General features: G+C 38.9%; 1 protein-coding gene across 2 annotated transcripts in view; it reads right to left on the reverse strand.

The window, feature by feature from the left end:
- Window positions 1-24756, reverse strand: part of efna5a (ephrin-A5a) — a 52874-nt gene extending 28118 nt beyond the window's left edge. The window contains exon 1 of one of the 2 annotated variants that reach the window (XM_079834979.1): window positions 23902-24756. In XM_079834979.1, coding sequence (XP_079691105.1) covers window positions 23902-24026 — 125 coding nt within the window. In that variant the 5' untranslated portion in view covers window positions 24027-24756. The remainder of the gene's footprint in view (window positions 1-23901) is intronic. The other variant, XM_079834980.1, reaches the window with a different exon arrangement.
- Between the last annotated feature and the right edge of the window lie 2518 nt (window positions 24757-27274).

Raw genomic sequence — 27274 nt, forward strand, 5'->3', positions numbered from 1 at the left:
GCAGATAACCGTACACAGCGCTTTCATCAAAAACATATGGGGCATCACAAAGGATATTGGGCTTTTTTCTCATCCAGACAACAATAGTTAAGCTACACAATGCATTTAAATCGTCTTTATGGGATTATTATGGATGTCTGAGTTGCAAAATGAGTGTGGGAGCATAGACGCACACTCCGACACAAACAAAACACATAGCCACAGTGCTGATCCTATCGAGGCACGGCTCCCGCAGGCCTTTGCTGGAACTTAAATGACACCACATGACTCAAGAGAGCCAGCGAGAATCCTGGTTCATCCTGTTTCTGTGCATCAGCCAAGGAGTGTAGTGCAAACGGTGCTAGGCTCCGCCCCTCACCTAAGGCAATGCTGGCAAAGGCCTCAGCCATCTGATCCCGTTGCCAGCTCAGAGGGCTTTCAGAAGCAGATACAGCACGTAAATAAGATAAAGAGACATAAATGGACAGGAATGCTGATAATGACTGCGATACCCAAAGTTCTCACACTGCGGACAATAGCGCAAAATAAAACTAGAAAGAGTCCTGGATTTTCTTGAAGAAACAGGCGATGTGCTGTACATACTAATTATCTACCCACAAGGCTGGCATGAGAATAACTGTCTGTTCAAAAGGATCAAGGGAAGAATAAGTAGTCTGAACCACAACCATGTACCTGATCCTTTCTTTCTTTTTTTTCTATCGAGAGCAAAGGCTCAGTCTTTCTTCCCTCGACAGAATCGCAAACGGTAAGACGGTGTGTCTGACATTCACACCATGAGCGCTGGAGGACGGTATTCTCAATTGTCATGTTATGATGAGTGACATTTGAGACCCGGTAGATTTCAATAGAAAAAAGGTCAAAGTGTCAGACAGCCTGGTTTCCTGTGACATCACTTCTCAAGCGATAATGAGAGCCGGACAGCTCGGTATGAAACTGCATCAGGTTCAATTCGAAGCTACTAAACTACTGATCCATAAGGGATCTCTCCAGTGGCAGCGTTTCAAAAAAAAAAAACGACGGTATGGCATGAGTCCTTCTGGCAATACAACAACAACAACATTCCCAAATAATCACATTAGCCTATATCTAAACAAAATGTGGACAAAAATCCACTAAAAGAACTTATCAACAGACTAAATGAAAAAATGCAAATACTGAAACAGCCCTATAAGCCTTCACTGTGACCTAACTGTGAGATTTTTGTACTAACCAGCCGCAATGGCGATTCACGACGATTCTATTTTACAAAAGTTTTTATTTCTGCGGCGTTGTGGCTGGAACAACATATAAAGTATGACGAGTGCAGATTATGTGCTTGCCTTTATTTAATGTAAAGGGAATTTAAAGTGAGTTTGATATCATTTTTCAAGACCTTTATAGACATAGCCTTACTGAGAACAACAACAATAGATAATTCACCTTAGATCTTGAAAATAAATTAAAGGAAACAACTAGGCTATGTTAGAAATGTCAACTCAAGGTGAAAAAACAAGTGTATTCTATGATTAAAAAATATTTCAGCCACTCAGTATGTATTTTTAATCATGCTAAAATGGTGTAAGATTTAGGAATTCGATATTGTTGCCTACTTATCCATTTCGTTGTGAATGCAGTCAGTGCGCTTGCAGAGAGAGTCCACCCACATGCTCTTTTGATTGGCTGTGACTTTTGATTGCTTGATCTCGGGTCAAGTCTGGTCTGCCGCTGAAAATCTTGTTTCATCGCGTCTGGTTAGGATACGCTGTTTAAATGTGCTTTTCAAAGCTGCAATAGAACTAACTAGCAGCATCATGAGCTGTTTATTTCCCCTGCTTGTCTGAATGCCAGGGAATGGCAACTGCATAAAAAACAGTGCTTGCTTTGCCAGCATGGCACATGATTGAGACAACCCACATGTTTTACTTCAACACAAACCCATCCAGGTGTTTTGGATTATATAGTATGGCTGTCATCCTCAGGGTTTCAGTACCCACAGGTGTGCAAGGCGGTTTAAAAACAGCTGAACTCACTTTTGGAGGGTTATAAGAAGTTAAAGGGATAGTTCACCCAAACATTTAACTTCTGTCATCATTTACACACCCTCATGCCATTTCAAACGTGTATGTCTGCTTGTTTTTCTTCCTGGGAAATGCAAAAGAAGATATTTTGAAAAATATTAAAAAAAAATGTTTGTGTGTTGTTTTGTTCCCCGCTGACTTTCATTCTTTATTGGCATCTATAGCCCCTTTTCCACCGAAATTACCCAGAACAATTTGTACCAGGAACTTTTTTTACAGGAACTTGATTCCCCCAGACTTGCTACTGTCTGCGTTTCCACTGCGGTCCACTTTTGCTGGTTATGTATTGGTTTACTAAAGAGGTAATTAACAAAACGGCGGAAAAGAGACGAGCACTGATACTAAAGCGTATTCTGAAAGCTCGTAAAGCTAGATTTAAAATAAGACAACGTAGGTTATTATCAGCTATTACGGACATTGACCGTGCGATTGCTGAGACAAAGCGCACCATCAGACAGAAAGAGCAAGACTGATGTTTACTGAACGCAGAACGAACCTCGCGAAAGACTTTTAAAAATGCCGGTTGAAATAAAATGCTGCGTGAGTTCAACCAATCAGCATGTTCAGCGCCCAAGTCCCACCCCTGAAAATTCCTGAACTTTGAAAAAGTACTACCCCGGGAGCAGGGCCGTTCGGAAGGGGAAATATTTACCCGGAACTTCATTAAAGGACAACTCCGGTGAAAAATGAACCTAGGGGTAATTAACACATGGTTACCGAGTAGATCGTTCTCTGGGATGCGTTTTCATGAAAATCGAATGTAAAGAGTTTTATCTCTAAAAACAGATTAGCTTATAACGCGAGTGAATGGGACACAGAGTAAGTAAAATTAAATTGCTAGTTTATACCACTAACAAGGCTCAAAATAGCCTCACACTAACACGGTAGCATAATGAGGGTCCCTACATGCACGTCAAGCCACGAACGTTGTGCTAAGCTGCGATAATTCCTATCGACCAACTCACTTAGCACAACGTTCGTGGCTTGACTTGTCGAGACTGTTTTCCAAGATGGCTCCTGCCTGTGTACGCGTAATGTACTGTCTTTATAAAGTATCTTCTTATTAAACTGTTTGTACACTTATAAAGTTCTCAATGCTTCGGTTTGCATGTAGGGACCCTCATTATGCTACCGTGTTAGTGTGAGGCTATTTTGAGCCTTGTTAGTGGTATAAACTAGCGATTTAATTTTACTTACTCTGTGCCCCATTCACTCGCGTTATAAGCTAATCTGTTTTTAGAGATAAAACTCTTTCATGAAAACGCATCCCAGAGAACAATCTACTCTGTAACCATGTGTTAATTACCCCTAGGTTCATTTTTCACTGGAGTTGTCCTTTAAGACCCTGGTTCCTGCGGTCGAAACACACCGAGTACCACCCCAAAGTTCCTAGTTCCTGGGGAAAGTTCCTGCGGTGGAAACGGGGCTTATTGTTCCACAAGGAACCTTTAAGGGCCGCTGACAGTCTGCCATCAGCCAACGTTGGGCCTTCGGTGAGTGTCTGTCAGGGTTGTTTTTGAGGTTGCTGTTCTAATTTCACGTCATATTACCAGAGCAATCCAATATGCCAATTTTTTTATAACAACATGAGCCGCCTGGAATGAAGAAAGTGATCAGCATGAATGATATTCAAAATGGTGAGCAAGCGCTGCTTTGTTTACAGTTTGTATATCCTAGTTTTGTTTTCCCTTTTTTTAAAATGATGAATATGGACTATTAATACCTGCTGATATAGCTGTTAATTCCTTACATGCAGGTGCAGAACACCCATGCTAGTTGGCAGTCAGCTGTAGCCTTTGCGGTGTGTTCAAGTGCAGCTTTTTGATCCAGACGCAGCTGATGCAAGGAGACAACACAGTCGGCTTTCATCGTCGCTAATTCTTTGACGTTGGTTTGGTGTGTCACAGCCTTAACACCCATTGAACCTTTCGATTGCACAAACGGTTCTTTGGATTATTAAAATGTTCTTCACACTAAGAAAAAAAAGTTCTTTTAAGAACTGTTCACTGAAAAATGTTCTTTGGGGAATCCAAAATGTTTCTACTTTGGCATCGCTGCAAATTCCCCATTTTGAACCTTTATTTTTAAGATTGTATGTACAAAAACAGTAAAAACATTCTTCAAAAGAGTGTTCCACAGAAGAAAGTCAGTCATACAGGTTTAGAACTGCATGAGGGTGAGTAAATGACAGATTTATGACATACTTTTTGGATGAACTATCCCTTTAATTCTTTAAATATCAAGAAAACACATTACCGTGACATCACTCAGTAAGCCACAAGCCATTTCATTGGCTCTAAAGGAGAGATAGATGGCCCTTATATCTGTGTGGGAGTGAGATGGGGGTTTGATAGGGCTGAGGTTTGCACCGAACTCCACCTGCGCTGCTGATGAGGTGAGGGTTGAGTTACCATGACCAGCTTATGCAGACTTCCTCTAAACGCTTTCAGTTCTGACAGATTTAAAGCTGAGGACGGACACACCTCATTCATCTGACCATTCACGCACACAGACACGCCATATCTGTACATATAGAAGAGAAAGAAATGTTTATTTTATTTACAGCTTGTGGAAAAATAGGACCGTCTGAGTGCGAGGCGCAGGAGGTTATCTTCAGGCCAGCGTTAAGGGAAAGCACATGTTTGGCCTCACTTTAGAGGCTAATGTCAGTTGGATTGAATGGCTGGGAAAAATCCAGGCTGATTCCAGCACCATCCAGCCAATGGCAGAGCAGCAAGACATTAATAACTTGCATGCAATACTTTTAATGCCCCATCAAATTTTATTAAACACAGTAGCCATCAAACGCAAAAAATGGATGCTTTTTTCAGTGGGTTACATGCTGTATAAAATATAATAAAATGTTTTTAAGTCTATTTTTTCTGGTGGAGCCCCAATCCTGAGGTCATTCCGGAGCTTTATTTCCAGAAACAGGCAGGAGAGCACATCACCACGGAGACGTCTGCCCTGATGATCCTCACAGCTTCAAAGAGCTCAGTCCCACACATACAAAACCACAGAGGCGCAGACATATGAAAGGCGTCTGTGTGGATGTGAGCGCGGGTGCGCGTCTGCTTAGGTCAGTATTGCTGCGTTTCTGTGTGTGTGAAATCCTATCAATGTCACAAAGGTCACGCTCGCTCAAGATAACCCGGGGAGATTGGTGTGAGGTGCCAGGGTTTTTTCTTCTCTTTATTTTGTGATTAGGTGTCACAAGGATTTCTTTGGTGTCACAATGAGGCCTTTCATGTTGTGGGCACCTCAAGGTTTAATAGGCGATTCACTACATTCAGCATGAAATGTAAAGAAAGAAACCGGCCGGCTCACAATACTCACCAAGACCACAATGGCATGCGCACCAACCCATTTTTTAGAGCGGGAGGAATTCTATCCTTTTTGTTGTAAAATGTTTGTGTAATTCCCACAGGAAATCTGGGATCGTATGCTCGAGCACAATGAACACAGAGGCGTCCATTTAGCGTGTCACTCAGCTTGTGGTAAAGCTTATTCGGGTGAGTTATGTTTAAGGGGAACTTTTAAAGGTTAAAGTCAGCGGCCAGGATCAGTAAAACGAATGGAACAGCCTAACGAAAAAGAGTCTGTCAAAACAGTGCCTCGCCACAGTTCAACAAATATGTTACCATGTTTACAGTGACCATGACAACAGCTCTGCGAATAGACATGTGTTAGGTGATCATGCTTATTTTGTGATTCACGCTTGCACTCAAGTCCCTTTTTCCACTGTGGGTCTAAGAATATTCCCTGTGCGTTTGAACCAAACTCTGCATTTAAGAGGATCCCCAGGCTGACTGACAGCATTTCTACATATGAGGTCATGCATTTACTCCATTAAACACTTTATGATTTAAGCGCAAATCAATGTTTCAATATAGCATCGTTTTAAGGCCTGGAGTGAGGAGGAATCTGATTGGCTGTTGACCCAAGTGTAGAGTAAACATTTAATAACTAGGGCTGTCAATTGATTTAAATAATGTCTATAGTTTGTCTATTTGCAAACTTGAAACTCTGCAATAATTCATTGCAGATGCATTGCTTTCCTGTAGCTCAAACAGAAGAGCGTGGCGCTAGCAATGCCAAGGTCATGGGTTCGATTCCCAGGGAAAGCGAGAACAGACAAAATGTGTACTTTGAATGCAATGTAAGTCGCTTTGGATAAAAGCGTCTGCCAAATGCATAAATGTAAAGAATACAATTACTCCATATAAAGAAAGCAATAATATTTTAATAAATGAAATAAAAACAAATGTATTTAATCATCATATAATGATAAATGGTCTACTGGTATTATGTGTATCATGTATATGTGTATGAGAGGTGCAGCTCCAGTCCATTCCAATCAAATCTGAAGGCCACATGAAACAAAATGAATTTTAAAAATGACACCGTTCAACCTAACAACTTTGACAGCCCTGATAACAATAAATATTTCCATGTGATTGGTCGCCCTCTACATCTGTCCTCCAATCATGCTCTTTTCAGTAGCAGAGCGTTTGTCTTAAGTTAAATAGACAACATTTAAACGTGTGCGGCCAAGAGGGCAACATACATTAAAGAGAGTCTGCAAAGAGATCTGAGAGCAGGGCTCTTTAGCAGAGACAGTTTTATAACCTGATTCACTCAGCAAAATACAGCGCCATAAAAGAAGCTCTCTGTCCATGCAACGTCATGGCACAATGACAGCCCGTGTTAATCACCGCCGTTATATGCACATCCAGCAGACAATCTGCAGCCACAACTGAAGCCTGGGCTGCATAGCTCAATCAGCCTGAGCCCAGCAGACCAGAGCCTGTAAACCACTCTCATTCCCAGAAAATTCTGCTGAGGGAAGGGGGTAATATCTTCTCTCGTCATAGCTGCAATGGTCTAGGTCTGGTTCTGATCAGAGATAAATGTCTTGGTGAGTGGACTGTGCTGTGCTAGACAGCTCCTTGTGATTTTAGGGCCTGTATGGGGTCAGTATGGATCATTTTGTTGATAAAGGCCTGATGTGGGTAAATTACAGTGTCAAAAGTATAACTCTAAACGGTCACACCGGGTGCACTCTACGTACTTGCAAGCTGCCCCCTGTTTTTGATACAGGCCATCACCAACCGTCACCAATTTTCTTTCAAGGCACATACATGACTACGCAAATACACTTGGCTCTATTGTGCGATATTGAATTGCAGCAGCAAACAGGATGCAAAGTTGCAATTTGAATTTAATTGTAGGAAGGAAGTAGGACTAATATATCATTTTAAATTAATTTATAACAAAGAAACAGATTGAACAGATTGAATGCTGACTTTTAAAGGGGTCATATAATGGTACATGCACTTTTACAAGTTGATTATACGGAAATGTGTGTTGGCAGTGCCTGTACACAACCATCCTATAATGATAAAAATACATCCAGTGTTTTTTTTTAATCTCCTTATATGTTTTCCCCTGTCTCAAATCGAGCCGTCTGATCGTGTGGCGTTACACGGTCGGACGCCCCTCCTACGATTGTTGATTGACAGCAGCGTTTCAACACAGACCCGCCCTGAGCGAGCTGTCATCAGTCCGCCATTGTTGATACGCTGGAGCAGAATGGCGTCTAAGCGATTGTGGTGTTGTGTTGTTGGGTGTAATAACGAACACAGCAGTCATTGTTAGTGACAACAAGATGTTAGTGTAACGTTTTATTAACCTATATATTAATCTTTGCAAATCGCTTGCACGCTTCACGATGAATGAGGCTAAAGTTTACAGGGTAAGTTACATTTCGGCATGCTTTCTGTGTATGACGTTCTCAATATAAATCATAATCCCACGTTTATAATGAACAACGCGTTATGGTTGTTATTACAAACTGTGTACTCGGGTGATAAAGTTAACGTGATAACACTAAACTAAGCTTACTTTTGTACATGGTTTATAACGGTGTCTGTTACTGATTAAGAAGTAATGTCAAAAAAAAATATCTTATAACATAACATCAATCTGTCAATGAACTAACATATACATCAGTAAACACATAGCATTCGTATCTCACTACGCTACTCTGCCAGTACAAAGATAGATCAAAGTGACTTGACGTTAACCAACCATTCAGAAACGTCCTGTTCAAACTTCGTTGGGTTTGTCATCTTGTTCCTGGTCCGACTCAGGTTCAAAATGATACGGTTGCTCAGATGTGTCCTCAGAGACTCCCGTTGCCATTATTTCTCGAAAATATACCCTCAACTGTTGTCAAGGCAACACTCCACGTGTGTTGTGGTGTTGTCGAACCGAACGCCCCACAGAGCAGAGGGGCGGGGTGAGCAAAGCTCATTATCATTTAAAAGTCACATACACTGAAATGACTTGCTGAAAACAGAGCTGGTTTTGACCAGGTAAAATTTGCGTTTTCTTACAATACTAATGAGAATTTTTAATTAAAGTATATTACAAACTTTTCATTTAGACACTAAAGAATCATATTAACTTGTACAAAAATGGCATTCTATGACCCCTTTAAAACGGACAGACGGATAGACAGATAATTTGAAAGCCGATAACCGATATATTGGCTGATAAATCCAATTTTTTATATATTTTTTGAGAGCCTGATTACAAAAACCAAAAGTTAGGTTAATTTAAGTTAAGTTAATCATTAAAAGCCATGTACCAAGAACACAATTATAATTTTCTCATTATTATTTTATCCAGCCTATATGACGGACCTGCGCTGCACGTTGCACTTAACTGTATTTTACTTTTTGAGGTGATTTCAATCATATTTCAAGCAATTCAAAACCAACATTACGCATTTTAAGTGTCTCAGCTGAAGAAAATTATCCATTATTTATCAGCTTTAATATTTTGTCAAAATGTTCTTATCGGGCTGATAACGCTCACATTAAAAATGAACATATATCGGCCGTTACTGAAATGTTGGCCGATATATCGTGCATCCCTAATTCAACTTCCTGTGGAATGAGGCCAATCCAATTCAAATTCACACTCACAAATTGACAGAGGGCCATTTCTTTGATTCAGACTTTTGCCCAAACTTGCCATGAAGTTCACAGATTTAAACTTTTAAGTCTTTTGCCTTGTTAGTCAAAACTGTAGATCAGTAGATAAACTGAACAAATAGATAGGACAGAATGATTAATGCTGACTGTGAATTTCAAAGAGGCAACTTTAAAAGACAGGCTACCGACTATCATGTGTCTACACCACCAGATAACCTTCGACTCAGCTTTCATGGGGCGTTTGATTCGCTGTGGCCCCCTCAGTGGCTAGGGTGAGAAGGAGCACACCAAGAAGAGAGGAAAAGTCCCTGTGATGGTGCTGATAGTCACACTCTCGGTGTGTAGTTTCCTCCATCTGTGAGAAACAGCCTGCGCTGCTTGCTCAGCGGGAAAAGACACACACACAAACACACACTAGGCGGAGCCGCCATTCTGGCCTGAGATTCCAATCACTTTGACTCACATTTGAGTTTATTTGTCCACATCAGACAATGCAAACGGTGCACTGCAATATCTATTTATGCAACTACTGGAAGAAAAGTATTCCCAGGTGCTCAGGTGCTAACATCAATCCAAAACCGAACATTTTATAGTATAACAGCATCGTAAATATAAACCCAACAATAGGCTTCTCCAAGTCATGTGAGAGTGCGGCTTTCGCTAAGATCCCGCTGATGTGCTGAAACCTCCTACTTGTGCCAATGAGAGAGGTGTCAGACACAATTAGACACCTTGCTCCGCACACCGCGTGGACCAACGCGCTACTTGTCTCTTCTCATTTACAAAGATTTTGTTCAACAGTTCTTTCATCTGCTTCCACAGACCATCTATTTCAATTGGAAACGAACGCACTCAGACATAACCTAACCTAATTTAGTAAGAAATAGTCCTCAGTTAAGCGCTAAACAAGGCAGGAACGATTATGGTCTCAGTCACTGAACCAAAACTCTCTAAACAAATTGCAACTTTTGTGTTAGCTACAAAATTATGGTAACTATGCAAGTTAATCCAATTTGTCAAGTAAACTGAAAAATCTTACATCATGTTGGCACTTGGCCTGTCATGATCATTGATCAATCATATGGTTGTGTTTATTTCATCTAATTGCAGTAATTTGAGATAACTGCAATAATTGTGCAGTTTAAATTTCAATTACATTTTGCCATTTAAATAAGGGACATTTAAGCGCTTAAAGAAATGCCATCACCTATGGTAGGGAGAAGCAAGGCAATTATAAGCTGGCAGGGAGTAAAGAATAAAGAATATAGAAAATACTGTTATAAAGTACACAACGATAGTCAAAGGTTTAATACGAGGCTTGTGTGTTTAATCAGACTACATTATATTATACAAAATTCATGACTGTGACAGGCCAAATCAGCACCAAAAACAGCAAAAAGTACAATAACAAATATTAAAACAAGCTCTCACAGTACTTAATATTTAAATAATATTTGAAAGAAATTCTAAAACTTTTCCAGTGAGACTTAAAAAAAAAATCATTAATTAACTTTCTCAATAAACCCTTTCATTTTGTAATTACTTATAAAAATAAGAATAAAAAAGTTTAAAAAAATGAATTATGCGCCATGACTCTTACATACTTTCTCTAAAAAGGAATTTTTCAACCATCTAGGCAATTCAAGCTATAAGTACCACCTATATGAGTGATTTTGTCTATTTTCAAGCCTTTCATCTAATGATATATATATATATATATATATATATATATATATATATATATATATATATATATATATATTAGTCCCGGGGAAAAATATATCTTGATTAATAGTATCCAAATTAGTTTGTGTTTACATAATATATGTGTGTGTACTGTGTATAATTATTATAAATACACATACATGCATGTATATATTTAAGAAAAAGATGTTATATTTTTTATTAAAAAAATATATATTTATATTAGGGCTGTCAAAAGATAAATCGCGATTAATCACATCCAAAATAAAAATTTGTGTTTACATAATATATGTGTGTTTACTCTGTTAATTATTATTTATATATAAATACACACACAAGCATGTATATATTTAAGAAAAAAAATATTTTTATATATAAAACATTTATATTTATATATATTATAGATTATATAAATGTATATACATGCAAATATTTCTTAAATATATACATGAATGTGTGTGTATTTATATATAAATAATAATTAACAGAGTACACACACATATATTATGTAAACACAAACTTTTATTTTGAATGCGATTAATCGCGATTAATCTTTTGACAGCCCTAATTTATATGTGAGAAAAATTATATATACAGTATATACATGCAAATATTTATTAAATATATACATGCATGTTTGTGTATTTATATATAAATAATAATTATTATAATAATAAATAACATAATACATATTCTGGCTTAACCATTAACATCAATTTACTGATGTATCCTTTCTGATTTAAGTGCAGTTAGCTGAGAAAGGCAATAGCGCAAGACCACATGGCCTTTAATCAAATCTCGTTTTCTTAAGTGCTATTTATACCTAATGTTTGCGGCAGGTCACAGGTTGCTCATCTGACGGGCCCTGGGAGAGCACAACATATGATTCAAATACCAGAACAGATACCAGAGCTTTCACATATTTTCTCTGAAAACACCGTCCTCACGCCCTGTAAAAACGCCCCTGGGCTTAACGAAGGAATGTGCCCGAGCAGTTTCTCTCTCTCTCCGCTAGAATGGGAGTCTTTTTTGGCAAACACACCAATTCAATTAGCACCTGAAAGAAAGTGGGCTCCTCAGTGTAATTATATCATCTAATTGGAGAATTCTGGGAAGACTTCTGTTGAATGCAGCCTTCTTCGGCTCCGGCCTGCTCTCTGTGCTGCAGTTCATTTCTACTAGTTTGTTTTGAACACAGAAAACCACAGAGGTTGTTGCTGTGATTACACATTTGATTTGGAATTAAAATGACTCATGGTGTTGGCTTGAACTTGATGTGCTTCAGGCCCATCAATCTTGGTGCAGACAATATTCCCAGGTACTATTCAGTTAGTTTTCCCCCAGCCTAATAGGCACTCTTCTCATTTAAAACCATTCATTGTATATATTTAATTCAAATTATATTTTCTTCTAAAATAATAGAAATGTAATTTGAACTGATTCCTATAGATTTTTATTTAAATATTAATAATTATCTGTTCTGCCAAAATACCATATTTACTACAGTTATTTCAACTACATTAAAACTGTGGTACCTCGGACTCAGCCATCAATGCCATTAAGAAAATAAATTTAAAAAAAAGTCTTACTTGCTGATTCTTTGTAATTGTTTGTGAAATGTACTATTCATTTCTGAGTGAAAATTCTTTCTGAACCAATCTTTTTTTCTGTCTACATAATATAAAATATATAAATTACTGCTGTTAAATCGATTAATTGCGATTAATCGCATCTAACATAACAGTTTTTGTTTACATAAGTGTGTGTATATATATTCTATTATTTATATATATTGTATATATATGTCTGTGTATCTATATACACACACACACACAGATACAATATATTATGTAAACAAAAACTGCTATGTTAGATCCGATTAATCCCTATTATTCGATTTGACAGCACTAATATAAAGATAGATAGATGGATACATTATACAAAACCTGGTACTTGGGCTGAAAGATGTTAGTCTTGAGGTATATATGTGACCTGTGCTGGCAAAATGAGTCACAATGAGCAAATTTTCAAAAATGAGTTTTTTCCATATATTTGTATTAATATTTTGTTATTTTCATTCTCTATTAATGAAATAGAGTCAACAAAGTTAACGTTTTCTGAAGGCTCTAAAACAAAATCACCTATAGCAACCATACCTTAAAATCCCTGGTAATAACACCAAATTTGGCACACACCAAGTCAACACCATATCTATAGACAACATTTAAATTCAACTTTTCTTTTCCGTGATACCACAATTGTTTGATTAACATTAATGAAACAGACAACCTATATATTAAGACCTACTGTACCGCAGGGATGTTTTATAATATTACACATAAGATATTTTTCCACAACAGTTAACCAAACGTTCATTTAAGACGTAACAGATAATGTTTGCGTGAATACTCGCCATGACAGATATTTTGAAGAACTGCAAGTCTATGTATGTGTGTATATCGGGTTTGCGCACTGTGAGAGGTGTCTTTGTGCGCACGCGTCAGATCTGTCAGTCTGCACGAGTAAGATTGATTTCATGGACAAATGAAAGGTACTCCTCTCAGAAAACATACAAATAAAGACACTTTTAGATGTTTAATTGTTGTTTGGAGTATTGGGATCGCTAGACGAGGGCTTAATGAACAAATTTTTGTGAAAACCTCAAAATCAAATAAAATGTTTAACTTGTTCACTCGATATTATCCTGTGCGTATTCCGACTCCTTTTGCCAGCACGGGTCACATATACATATTGTTTTGCCCTCAGTGAGCAGTAAACGTATTTATCCTTGACATAGCAAATCTCTGTGCCATCAAGGGTTATTTGAGTGCAGCCGCAACCCAACAGAGCTGAATAATGACCTAAATGACTGAACACAAACACATAAACTCACTCACAAAAAACACTCTTTTGCTTTTCTAACCAAAAGTGCGATTGCCAGATTTGAAGAGGACCTTTAGAGAACTGAATCCAAATTTCTCTTTTTTTCTGTAAATCATAATTTAGCAGATGTTTAAGAGCGAAAAAACGTGGAGGTGACTTTGATCTTTACAGCATGACTTACTTCTAAAGCGTGAGAGTCTGTGAAAAGGCCTGAGTGATTACCCTTGGCTGTCTTTTCAAACACTTATCAAACACTTTTATTTGAGAGATAAAGCATTCTAAATGCATCATAAACATCTCAGAGTGGCGATTAGCTCGGGATGGAACCCCATTGGCTGGAAGTGCTAATGGACTAAAGTCAAGAAAGCGTTGGAAGCCGCAGCCATGTGGTTGTGACCTTTCTGGCTTTGACATCAAACTGCGAGCCATGAGGTCAGTGTAAACCTTTTTATTTGGCCTCACAATCGCAATTTTCATTGTCTCAGTGAGAAAACCAGAAACAATTAAACCCACTGAACTCCCACACTGGCTTCAACAATTCTGCCTTAATTGAACGCAATTCTGGACCACAACAAAAGGGCTGTGAAAAATGAGACGACGAATGTAACATTCTCATTTTGCCTTTCAATGCGACGCGATAACATTATGAACTGCCATTTTGTACATATTATCACATTTCAGCATCATTAAATAATGTTCACACCACGAGTACAAAACCCAGCGTCCAGGATGTCAGATTAAAAGGGTGCAAATGTGGCAGGACATGCTGTTCCAGATAAGCACAACCACATCAGGGTCTGTCTTCAACAGCACGTCTTCATCCTGCGCGCACCAAATGAAATTAGTGTGTCTGTCTGGGAGAGCGCGGAGATTCACAATAAAATCGCACGGTGCTCCACAATCATCTGAAAAGCATCTGGACTGAGATAGGCTCAGCCGTACCGGCTCCATAAGGCGAATTCAATGGCCACCATGCGATATCGCACCCGGCCAGGGAGTGGGGAGATAGGCAAAATAATCAAACGCAGAAAAGAGAAAACACAAAGTCATTATAAGACATAAGGGATGAGACAGAGGCAAACGGGGATTCATTCCCCAGTGGGAAAGCTAAAATTGAGTGTCTGTGCGCTCGTATCCTAACACCCATATAACACATATTCCTTGCTTTCAAAGGCTGGTATGCATATCGGGATTATTCTTACAAGGGACTTGCCGACAAAAGATATTATCAGTTCGACAGGGTCGCCAGAGGGGATGGAAATGACATCAGAGTTAAGGCGGACAATAAAAAGGGGTGAGAACTCGGTTGAGCCCAGGCTACAGCCCAGCGTAAGCCGTTTCATCCCCACAGTATCTGATATCAGCCCTTAAGACAGAGTCTATGGACGTGGCAGACAACTGGCGACGGAGAAAGAGAAGGGAGAGGGGAGAAGCAAAGGGGGCCCATGCATCCCGTAACCTTCTCACTTTCACACCGGATCTCTCCGAGCGAACTTCAGGTGTCCCGCGAAGTGCATTTGAATTATACGAACGCTAATATGAGAACATAACTTATGAATCACTCTCTGCTGGCAGGGACCAGCGCCAGGCCAGCAATTAAATGTTGTAAATTTGACGGCAGTGGCCGTTCTCTCCACTTATGAAATAGAGCGACATGCTTTTAAGGGTGATCGATCGTTAAGTGAACTTGCCATGCAAATCACCTGAACCAACACTGAACTCGAGGCTGATAAAAACGAACATGTTCTGCGTTCATTCAGGCCACCTCAAGTTACTCTACTACACTAATCTGCCCGAGATACACAACCCATCTAAATCTTATTGGTTTCCCCAGATCTGCAGAGCCCCCACTTATGTTTCAATTGGTGGGTTCTAGAAACCACTCCCCTCTATTGCTTTGCTCCATGCCCCAGTTTTTCAATAGTATACAGGCACATTACAACATGTATTTAGTGTGCTGTAAATTATGTTTGCAAATTATAAAGAATCAAATTACATAAAAAATTATTATAGTCAAAAGACAGATGTGTGTGTATTTTATGATATATGTCTTGATATATGTAAAATAACTGAATTATATTTATGTAAATTTGTTAAAAAAAAGTGAATTAAAAGAAAAACCCTTACTTTTAGATGCAAGCTATATAGAAAATCTGTGACTGTCAATAGCACTTGAACATCCCATGTGCATTGCGTGTCTAGACCTGACCAGCTGAACTCCCACATCCATCCGCATCACATCCACACCAATAGTCACAAAATACTGAGACTTTCTTTTTAAATCAAATTCTCGTCTGGTCAACAAAACAACAGAATCTATCGGACTTTAATATTAATATTTTAAGTAAAAAAAATAATAATAATTCCAAAAAGAAGAAAAATCGTCTTTTTAATCAAACATTATTAATCTGTTCATAAAAGGTTGGATTTAAGGTATCATACATTTGATCGCAGTTGTATTAAATTTTAAAATCTGTGAACAATACTTGACACATAAAAATCGTCATTAACAAAAAACATAAAAAATAAAACATTAAATATCAATAAAATTGCATTTACTCTGAGTAATTATTGTAATCATGTAATAATTAAAATTGTAAATTGCTGCAAATTACTGAGTGCAGGTTTGAGAACATTAGGAGGTGATGATTTGAAGGATTTTCTTTGTGTCTTTTCAGGGAAGCAGAAATGCCCAGAGGGCCGTAGGTACAGCCATAAAAATGGTTTATTTGTTTCCTGAGCACATTTAGTGCTTATGTTTCCATCGGAAGCCTTTATGGCGTCGCAATAATATTTATGTCCAAGACAGATGGTTTCCTTTGAGTTACAATGGGATCGTATTTCCGTACATGTCTTGTGGTTGCACAAAATTTGTCCTGGAAAATTTATCTTTTTTTGGATATGATTTCTAATGATGCCTTTGAAGGCAGAGTTGTTCATTTAACGGATGAATGACGGTAGAACATACAGTTTTAGTTCATTGTATATCAGGAAAAATTATTTCAAACAATTGCTTTTGAGAAACAAACATATAGATAGGAAATGTAATTTGTAGACTTTCAAAGCAAAAATGTAATTTTACAGAAACAATATAAAAAAACAAGGTGATTTAAAAGCACATTTAATGCTAAAAAAAGCAAAAAAGTTCATACATATGCCTAATGTACAAATAATTCATAAATATGTATCATGTAAAATGACAAGGAATTATTAAAAGTTATACAAGGAATTATTCTAAATTATACAAGGAATTATTCTATTTTTACTTATGTAGCCATAAAAAACAGCCATTCAAATTCATAATAAACAGCACAACAGCTCTAAACCCAACAAAAGCTCCCGTCCTAATCCTAAAAAGAAAAGATTTATCAGTGCATTTACTCATGTTTTTAATCACATTTAGGATTATTCCCCCTGCTTCATGCTTCAAATTGTTGGCAAACCAAAAAAGGCAGCAAAGCTGACAGAGAAAAAAAACTCAGCTTCTTTTTTTGATCGCTGACCATATCCTTACTCCTGGTATTCCACTACATACTGAAACAGGAATGCAATGTTTCTTATTCAGCCTATTAAAATGTGACACTTCCAGTTTTCACCTGTCCCAGTTTCAGTGCTTTGCTTTACGTCAGTCCTGATCAAACTGGGAGGACCAATAATGATTAGTTTCAATAACTAGTGCAATACAGTGATTCAAAGAGAGCCTGAGGGGAAGATACCTTCATTTCCTTCAGACTCCCTTGGTCACAAGGCTGCTTTGAAACAGGATGATACTGGTTAGCGGCTCATTGTCTATTATACAAAGTAGGGCTGTTCACCCATTAGCACCTCTTTGTAGTGACTGCTCAAGGTGTGACACACAACTTGTCACTGGAGCAGCATGAGCATGCCTGCCGTTTCACTGAATCACATGGGAGTTCAAAGGATTCGAATGGCATACACCCATATGCATATTCAAAATGGCATTTTGGTTGCATTACAAATCAAATGAACAAGCAGTCCATCAAGTATAACAAAAAGTCCGGTTTTCGGTCAACTGGGCAAACGGCTCCCAGTTTGACCGGCGTATATCTTCCGTGTGTTTGCTAGCCAGAAGGTCACTCTCGGAATAGGAAGTGCTTGATTGACTAGCGGCTGACACTTTGTCCTGCTTCTTTGTGATGACCTGTTACTCCAGCTGCCCTCTCATCCCCTGCAATGTTTGCTGCCCCACGCACGCGATCCCACTCCCGGCTGCCAGCAGTGCGCTTGTCCGCCTTGCCGCTTCGCTGCACCCTCTCATCGCATTACTTCTGCTATTCTAACTTTTCCATCAATTATGCACAAGAATAACTGAGGCCTGGCCGCAGCAGATATATAAAAGAGGAGTGGATGCCTCTATGACTCCACCGTCTGCCAGCATGTTCCCCCTACCAGTGATACTAGTGCCAGAACACCAGCATACAGAGGACATGTTGCAGAGTCTGGTTTATTATGTCTGTGCCTCAGTGGTGTAAATCAAATGTGTAAATTCAGTGTTGTGTTGTGCAACTCGAACGTTTTAGGAATACTTTACTTGCTTGGAATGGGATCGACACACTGAATCTCCTAGAAATCAATAAACTATTCATTCTTTTGCATTGACTAACTGCAAGATCTAAATTAAACAGAGGTTGGAAGTAAATCAGTTGCAACACATTAAAAAAAAGCGTAAAAGTGCTTCAAAAAAGGCAGCCAAAAAGGGAACCTATACTCCCAAATCTGCAGCTGTTCCGTTCAAAACACAAAATGGAAGCAAGTTTGAAAATGGCCGCGTATGCACTCCTACGTCTGCAAGACAAATACTAGACAACTCACACTGACAAAAAAATCGCAGGCAACTAATTCATAGATGACGACAAACGTGATAAAAAAATATCATTTAATGATTAAAGCAGACAGAAAATGATATTTAATGACTCTGAATCTGTGGCAAAGTGAAAATAAGATTGTAATCTGCAAAAGGAAGTCATCCACACTAATATAGCAAAACACTGACCTTAAGATTCAAATGACGGTCACATTGACCTCATTTTCTCAACATTGCGTGTGAAGGTTTTTTGGCCAGACTTGACTCTGAGATCGCAAACAGCGTTTAATATTTTATGGGTCCCAATGCTCGGAGCGTACTCAAATTTGTGACATGGAAATGCTTTACCACTTACCACATACTGATAATCTACTATAAACGGTTCCGTAATCTCAAACCAAGAATGTGACTGGAACATCTAGCCTCCAAAAAGTTTGATTTTTTTACCTTTAATTGTTTTTCGTTGAAAGAGAGACACATTTATAAATATGAATTGATAAATGTGCAACATAGAAAAACATATTTTTTTTTAACAATGAACCGCCTGATTATATTATTGGGTTTATCCAGAAATAAACTTTTTTTTTTTTTTAAAGAAAATTAATTACTGCATTATCCTTAGAGGTTTTCCTTTGTCATTTATTTTCGTTCATAAAAAGTTTGGTAAATTGAAAATGTCGCATTGTATTTTTTTCTCTACAATAAAGCACTACCATAGCTATGATTGCAATATGTTCACAATAATGAAGCCAAAGCAGCTTAATATCAAACAGTCAATTTGAAAAGATTTATGTCCTTCACCACAGCACAAAAATATTCATCCAATTTTTCATGCTTTGAATGGGTGAAATATTTTACAGACAGCAGCTTCAAAGAATCCTTGTACTGTAGGTTCTTTCTGGACGAGAAAGAAAGATTAAGGTATTCTTCATCCAAAAGTCCCTCATTTGTGCAGGTGAAAGCAGTGTTAAGGTAACAGACCAAGTTCAAATCTGTGAGACAAGATTTTCAAGCTAGGAAGTGTTTCCTCTCTCTGTTTCTTGTTCTTTCTTGTTTTCTTTTCATGCTAACTCCTGCCAAGTCAGTCCATTTTTATTAGCTTAGCCTGTCGAACAAATGCTTCCTTCATTATTTCTCATTGCGATTAAATGTGCCGTAATGAAGGGCACAAAGAGCAAACCGCTCTGCGCTTTCGCTGCGAAAGAATGCGCAAAGTAGTCATTACCGCATGCTACATTTTCCTCCAATTCTTATCAAGGGGGCTTAGTAAACTTTAGGGTCCTTTCAGGAGATTTATCAGGTCATTAAGGTCTGAAGCTGATTAATATGAATGGTTGTTGAGGTTGTGGCTCTCCGAGGGAGACATAGAAGGGTGAAGGGGTTCAGAGGAAGTGTTTTGTATCTTTACACAATGGGCCGATGACCTCCTAAGCCCTTTAGTGCCTCTCTGTTAATACCTTCAGCCAGGCCTTCAAAGCCCAGCAAAGACATTTCACCACTCACAGTTTAAAAGCTCACCGAGTATGAGGAGCTTACCGCAAGCAAACAGAGAGACCCGAAATGCATCAGTTATCATCAAAAAGTTCAGAGAGGATGAGCGATCGCTGTGATGACTCAAGCGTAAATGCGCAAAATGAAATAAAGAAAAGAACGGTTAACTTTAATTTAAAAAGAGACACTCCCAGAATTCTCTCCGAGACAGTTTATTAGCGTAACGCAAGAGCTGAGCGCAGAAGGAAGGGGGCCAGGCACCTCTCGGTGTGTTAGGGGTCATCAAACAGCAGGATGTTCTGGTTACCCTGCAGGAGAACTTTCTCTCTGCTGGAATGAGTCTTCCGATACCCCAAATCTTTTGAGAGCGTCAGCACACTGCCACACAGCCCTGGAGGGTTAATCGGGATGGGGCGCGATTGTGGGACTCAAACCAAGATCCCTGCGGTTCCCATCTGTAACTCTTTCCATTCTTTAGTCGCTCTATATTTCCTTCTACAAGCCCTGCTGTATGCACTTCCTGCGTGTAAGAGCCTAAATACTTTAAACTCTGGCAAAGATCCACTAAGACAGGAACAATGGCACCCTTTCACGTGAGCTGAGAGAAGGCCGAGGTCTTCAGACCAGTCAATATTTGGACATGATTTTTCCCCCCACATTTAAAACCCAAGCGGAACCAAGCAGCAGGAGGCCAGAAGTGCCAGCTAGGGAAAAGGAGGGTAAACACGCAGAACAATACAAACTGAACCCCACACAATACCACCGAACAGCTATCACAATATCAACTGGCCACAAACCGCAAACCATGGGCTTTGTTTTTAAAGTGGGGATTAAAACTGAGCCAGCACAAAAAGGAAACCATTTGAGGTCATATTGCGCAAGCTAGAGTTAAGAGGTGAAAAAGAGACGGCTTTACAAGAGATCCATGACATTTCCCATTTCTGTAGTGAAGAAATGAGCAGGGAAAGACAACCTAGAAAGCGTTTAAGTGTGAAATGTTACAAAAAAACCCCAGTCTAAAGAGACAGAGCATACTACTCACTACACCACCTGGTTGAGAAGGCTTCAAAAACTGTAGGAAATGTGCCACATCTGTTATTGAGAGATTTGAGAGGCATTATCAGTGATTAAAACGGGACTCCGTCAGAATGCTGAAATCCCTCTCCCCAGCTGTTAGGTCCATTCGACGGACCTCTTTGATGGACAGCGGTATCGGCTTCCATGGCACCACATACACAAACAGCCAGAAGATTAAGGTAGGAATTCAATACTGATTCCTGACTGATCCTGCCCATCAACAACAAATAAACAGGTTTTCGATTTCAACACAAGACCTATTTTGGCTTAAAATTCCAGGAACTAGCACAAAAAAAAAATATTGACAAATGAATATATTTGTAATGTAGATTGCTTATCTGGATTACATGAACACTACTTTCTCAGGATAGGGAAGGAAACAATAAGCTCTCTATCTCAAGCCAATCCAGTAATGCCTGCGAACAAACGCGTCTCGAACTTAGAAATGACTAATCTGAGAACGAGCTGGGAAACTTCAGAGGAAATCTGCCAACTTGAATTGAATTTGTAATTGCAAACGGCGTGGACCGCATTGGAGGGGAAAAAAAAAAGAGTCCCCGAAACCCAGTGAAGCTTGTAAGACCACCATACGTAGAGCAAGACAGAGGCTTACATATGAATGGGTGCGCTGCAAATCTCAGGCCAAAAACTAAAGGAGCCATTCCCCCCTAAATCCTCTAAAGAATCTCTATAGACTCCGCCGTACTCACTCGTGTGAAAATACTTGCAATCACTCAGTCTGTTCGCTGCCGCTTTAAAGTGCAACTCCTACGCTTGCAAAATAACGATTAAGAGATAAGCTTCCCTGCACGCTTTAAGAGAAAAAAATTATAAACAGTTGTGTTTCTTGTTATTACAGAATGTCTTTGCCATTGAGCTATTAAGAACTTCAATTAAAGCTATAATGTAGGCAATCTTTCAAACAAATTAATATTTCATGGCATGGCTATCTACATCTTTGAGTTGGACTCTTGCACAGCTGTCTCTAATGTTCGTAATTTAGGCATGTTAATGAACGACATTAAGACGGGAAGATGAGGCTATTTAAAACAACACAATGAACCGATCAAGCATCCTAAAAGCGGCTAAAGAAATGGTCTTTTGAGGGTCCGACAGATTAAATCAATGTTTAAATGAGGAAGACCAACATCAGGTCGATGTGAAGACATATTCTGATCAGGAGGTGACTTCTTTTGGGGGTTATGAGTGACATTCAAGGCCCCAAGGTCCTGCCAGGGAGTGCTGCTACATAATACAGCCCAGCCAGATTTGAATTAGGCCACTGGGTGAGTACATGAATGTGAATGAGAGATACTCATTTGAACTAACTCATTTATTTGCTAGAGGGGCCTCATTTTACCCGGACAAAACGTAGGCAGGGAGCCTCCAACACACACACACAGATATTCACAATCGCACAAACACACACTGCTGCCAAGCTATAGAAACAAGGCTCGCCCTCAAATTCACCCTGACCAGAGCTCAATACTGTCCGATGATGGTTAACCGCAGCCTTGTGCTGTTATCACTGAACGTGTGACCCCTGCATGCGCTTCTCTCTCATGAGCATGCACCCAACTGGGCATCAGCCACTCCTGAAATGCCTCTCTGGGTTTGACCCATTGTGTAAAGCCAGCATGGGGCTGGGGTGCAGGGCAGAGAGAAAGCCCCATGGCAACTGAAGAGAGACAACCGAGAATGGGGATGAGCTGGAATCACAGCACTTTCAGGCAACTCAAGACTTGTGGCAAAGAGAAGGGGACAGTGAGCCTGATGTAATTTCAATATAAATATATTTAGTATATGTTAATCTGTTAAGCAAATTATTCCTCACATGAATAATAATATATTAAGAGATGAATACTGGCTGACTGACATTTAACACTGCCAAACTATTAAAAGTCATCAAACCAACTTATTAAAATATCTCCCATTCAGTCATAATAGTACTTATTTCAACTCAAATCCTGATGCTATTTTTCATTAACACCCTTCGCGGCACAAGAAGGTTATATTACCTTATTAGAAAACCTTTGTTGAAAACCATTACTAGCTCATTTTCAGCCACACATTTTTATAAATGCCTCAAAAGAAATACGAATTGATAGAATTGTGCCCTTTTAGAATTATGATAACAAGCAAAATCAAATTTTAAAGAGGTAAATTGGATTTTAAAGAACAACTGACCAATGAGCCATGATATTTATTTCTAATGATGTTTCTACAGGGCAATGTCTAGGACAAGCTATAAGTGGCAGAGCAAAATGACTTTTTACTTTTAAAGAGCAAGGAGCTTGCCTGTCAATCTCCCAAAAGCAGAGAGAGACCCCTCTCATATAAATCCTGACCAAAGTCATCGCAAAATGAGGTAAAATTAAACTAAAAAATAGGAATATATATATTGTATGTATATGTGTGTATGTATACACACACCATTTAGCGAGCACTTTTTGATAACTATAGTAAACTAAAAGTCACTAAAATCGGACAATGTCGAGGCCTACATAATTTTATAACTAATCGCAATTCCTAGCGCAGTTTTTCTGTTTCTATCTCGCGCTATTGCCTTCATAGAGTTTTGCCAATTTACTGTAAAATAACGCTGTCAAGTGTCTGTCGCGCGCGAGATGTGCGCGCGAGTATTTTTTTAAGAAGTTTTGCGCTTTCAATATGTGTTTGTTATGACTGCTGTATCATTAATGAAACTTATTCAAACGATTCTGGCGGCTTGACGAGCTGTGTTCCGTTCGCAGCCGCAGTGGCTATACTTCGCTCGGTAGGCTTTTCTGCGCGGACTGTGGCGCTTCTATGACAGAAGTGAAACGGCGTTTTAGTATATTTACTGCGCAATTAAGTAACTCACCTTGGGTTTGTTCGGTTCCAGTAGACTGCGTAGCGGTCCGCCACAATCTTAGACGCCGGATCCAGGCCCAACACAGACATCCACAAGCTGATAAACACGAAATAAAACATCTCCACCTGCGGCATTTCTGAAAGTTTCGATCGCAGCCCCCTTCGATACAGCGTTCCGGTGATGACGAACTGCGGGACCCGTCAGCTTTTCCTTGAATATCCCACGTGAGGAATGTGTTCTCTTTAAATTGTGTTTCTTTTACTGTGGTATAGAAAAGATAATATCAGATCTATACGACCGCAGTTCAAGGAATGCCAGAGTCCGTCAAAGAGTCACAGTTACATGCAAATGTTTAGAAGAAACACTAAAAGCCGGCTCGTCTTGTCAATAGTCCAGTCTGATAATGCGTTCATCTCAAGCACATCCTTTCTTCCGATTTATCGAGTTAGTTTTCCACGAGGAAAGAAAACAATTAGGCAAATTTCAGGTCCTTTGAATGTTCGCTTCCCATCCCAAAGCGCGTTTGGTCACTGTAACGTTAGTTAGTTGGAGTGAATGAAAACAGCGTATGTCCACTGGCACCTCATTCTCCAACATGTGAATGAAGACCTGAGCTCTGTTCGTATGGTCAAACCTTGACGTTTACCTGCTGAATTTATATTGACGCTGACCAGAAGCGCTGTCTTCAGATTAGGAAACCAAACCACCTTCCTGGACGAAATGTACAAAGATTTTAGCGTGTTCAAGATTCAGTGGTAAGATATAGTCCACAACAGTAACCTTCCAGGCAGTTGAGTTGGTCAGGGTGCATGAGCCATGCTGTCTCAGAAAGAGAGAGAGAGAGACTGTACAGTTCCAGCGCTCGCTCTCTTTCCCATTGGTTTGCATTTTGAATGATGGGCGTCTCGGTTACAAAAACGACATCCCGCCTCTGAAGGTGGTAGAGCTGCTTTTTTACGGCGGTGTAATTCTCAAGAATATATTCTTTGAGTAATATCACTTGAAAATAAGTGTTTCCATTTTTCTTTTTTGGCAGTTGGCCTCCTCTGACAGGGGGGGTATTGTTTTTTTTTTTATATACCAAAAAACTTGTTTAACTACGTTGTTAGAACATCCAGTCAGTAAATATTTTTTTTTGACTCGTCAAAGGCAGCATAAATAGTTCGTTTCATGTTTTTAAGCGCCTTCCAAAACAAAGGACTAGCCTAATGAAACATCCACGTTAATATAACGAAATAGTGCCGATGTTTCTTGGATTTTTTTTTGTCAGAATAGTTCGACTAGGCTACTTTGAACGGCCGTCATTATAAGAGTAAGGTCCCAACTCGTGAAACTGAAGATAATGTCATGCTATTCTGTTCATATGTTAATTCAATAGGCTACCGCCGGTTTTGATAGATTCACTTTAGTAATTTGGGTGATTCCTTGTTGGATTCGAGCGATTCATTAAAAGAACCTGCTCAAGAATTCATGAATTGGACAACATCGTAGGCTATACAGTTGTTTTTTTAATTGAATCAGCTAGAAAGACGATTTGTTTTGGTATTACTTAGCCTACACTTTAATTTAGTTTTTACCTCATCCCGTTTAATTAGGACAGCATGCTCGGGTAAATCTCTTTCTCTACATTTATTTTACAGTGAGGCTGTATGATAAGAAAAGGTTGCTTCAAAATAGGCTACTTGAGTAGCTAGTAGGCTAGTGTAACATTTCAAGAACATTCCACAAACGCCTAGCCTACTTTTTTACACTTAAGTCTAAGCCTATGTAACTTTTAAACATGTAGTTTTGTCTGTTATTATCGGTTTCATACCTAATTTCCAAAAAAAGTGAAATGTAGGCCTATTGCTAAATTACCTCGAGATATGATCAAATGAAGGCAAGCGTCTGTTCATACTACAAGGCAGGCCTGATGTTAAAAAGTGTGTTTGTTTATGGGGGTGGTTTGTGTGTTTTGCTTTTTTATATATGCAGGCACATTTTCTTAAAACCACAAGAGTTCCCACTCGTTCTCATCTCAAGAAAATACATGGTTCAGCTGAACAGTTGACATTGCCCGCTCCCTCTGTAGACCTTAAAGCCCTAATACGCCCCATAGTGGAGCGACTGAAAACAGCCCAAGAGAACACGTGGGCTTGCGTTCACCACCATGTCAAGGTTGCAGGATGGTCTATTGTTACTTCACACCAGCCCCCAGCTTTCTTTCTCCATTTCATATCGGTTACCTAGAATAAACTGCAGTGATGCAAAGAATATCACTGAATTATCATTTAGAATGTGTTATTGTTTGGCCATTCCGCATGTAAGATATCTCACAGTGTTTTTAGGCTTCACTGGTTCAGGGCGTTGAGATGTAGGCTCTATACTATTAAAACAGAGCATCAACATCCAGTTACAATCTCCTCAGTGCATTGTCCTGTTTCTACATCAGCATATAATAAAAATGGTTGCTGATTTTAAGCAATAGTATGCTATTACATGGTTCTTTGGTTTTATTTTTTGTGCAATAAAAGATGTTTTCATCAAACTGCAAATGTTTACTCTCTTCCCCAAAGCCTCATTCCAATAGTGTGGAATAACCCGAAACAACATTATATAATATTGTTAAGTCCAAAGTCCCATACTAGATTTCACATACACTGATCATCTTATTTCAGGTGATTTATGATCCTCTAAGCAATTTTTTTCTTATCAATTTTACTCTCTTACAACATGATGGATGAGCACAATAACATTTTACACCCATGTTTGTTTTTACGTTTCTTTAATGGAGTGTATGTAAAACAATGCGATGTAATGAAATCTATCACAACAATTGACAATTTCCCAGTTTCTTCTTTGCTAAATGAATAATTTCCTCCTCTCATCCCTATACCCATATTCCTATCATATGCTCCAATGTTTCTCTCCTCATCCTACAATCTGCTGAACAAAATCCCGCAAGAGTAAATGTTTATATCTTCCAGTCACGCAGTTTATTTCTCTGTTTTTAGAGCCTGGTCTTGAGCAGTTGAAACTGATGTAACTGACTCCAGCTGGACTGTCTAATCAATAGTCTTTCATGCAGAACAGCAATAGCCTATACAGCAGGCCCAAAAAGTTTCTGAACACTTAAGTCACACGGCATGAATTTCATTGCATTAAAAAAAAAACTACCAACCAACTACTAACTTAATCTGTATGTGTTATTTTAAAAATGACTTTTAACCAACTGATCCCAAAATGCATGTACTATATGAACTATAGACAATCTCCTAAGAAACTTAACCAAATAGAGTACTTGGTATTGTTTTTGAGAGATATATCTATTGTTTTATCATTAGGTAGACTGTTATTGTTTTATAAACGTGAAACCTAACAAAATTTTGACTTTTAAACATGC

This window comes from Gobio gobio (assembly GCF_949357685.1).
Source record: "Gobio gobio genome assembly, chromosome: 14".
Lineage (NCBI taxonomy): Eukaryota > Metazoa > Chordata > Actinopteri > Cypriniformes > Gobionidae > Gobio > Gobio gobio.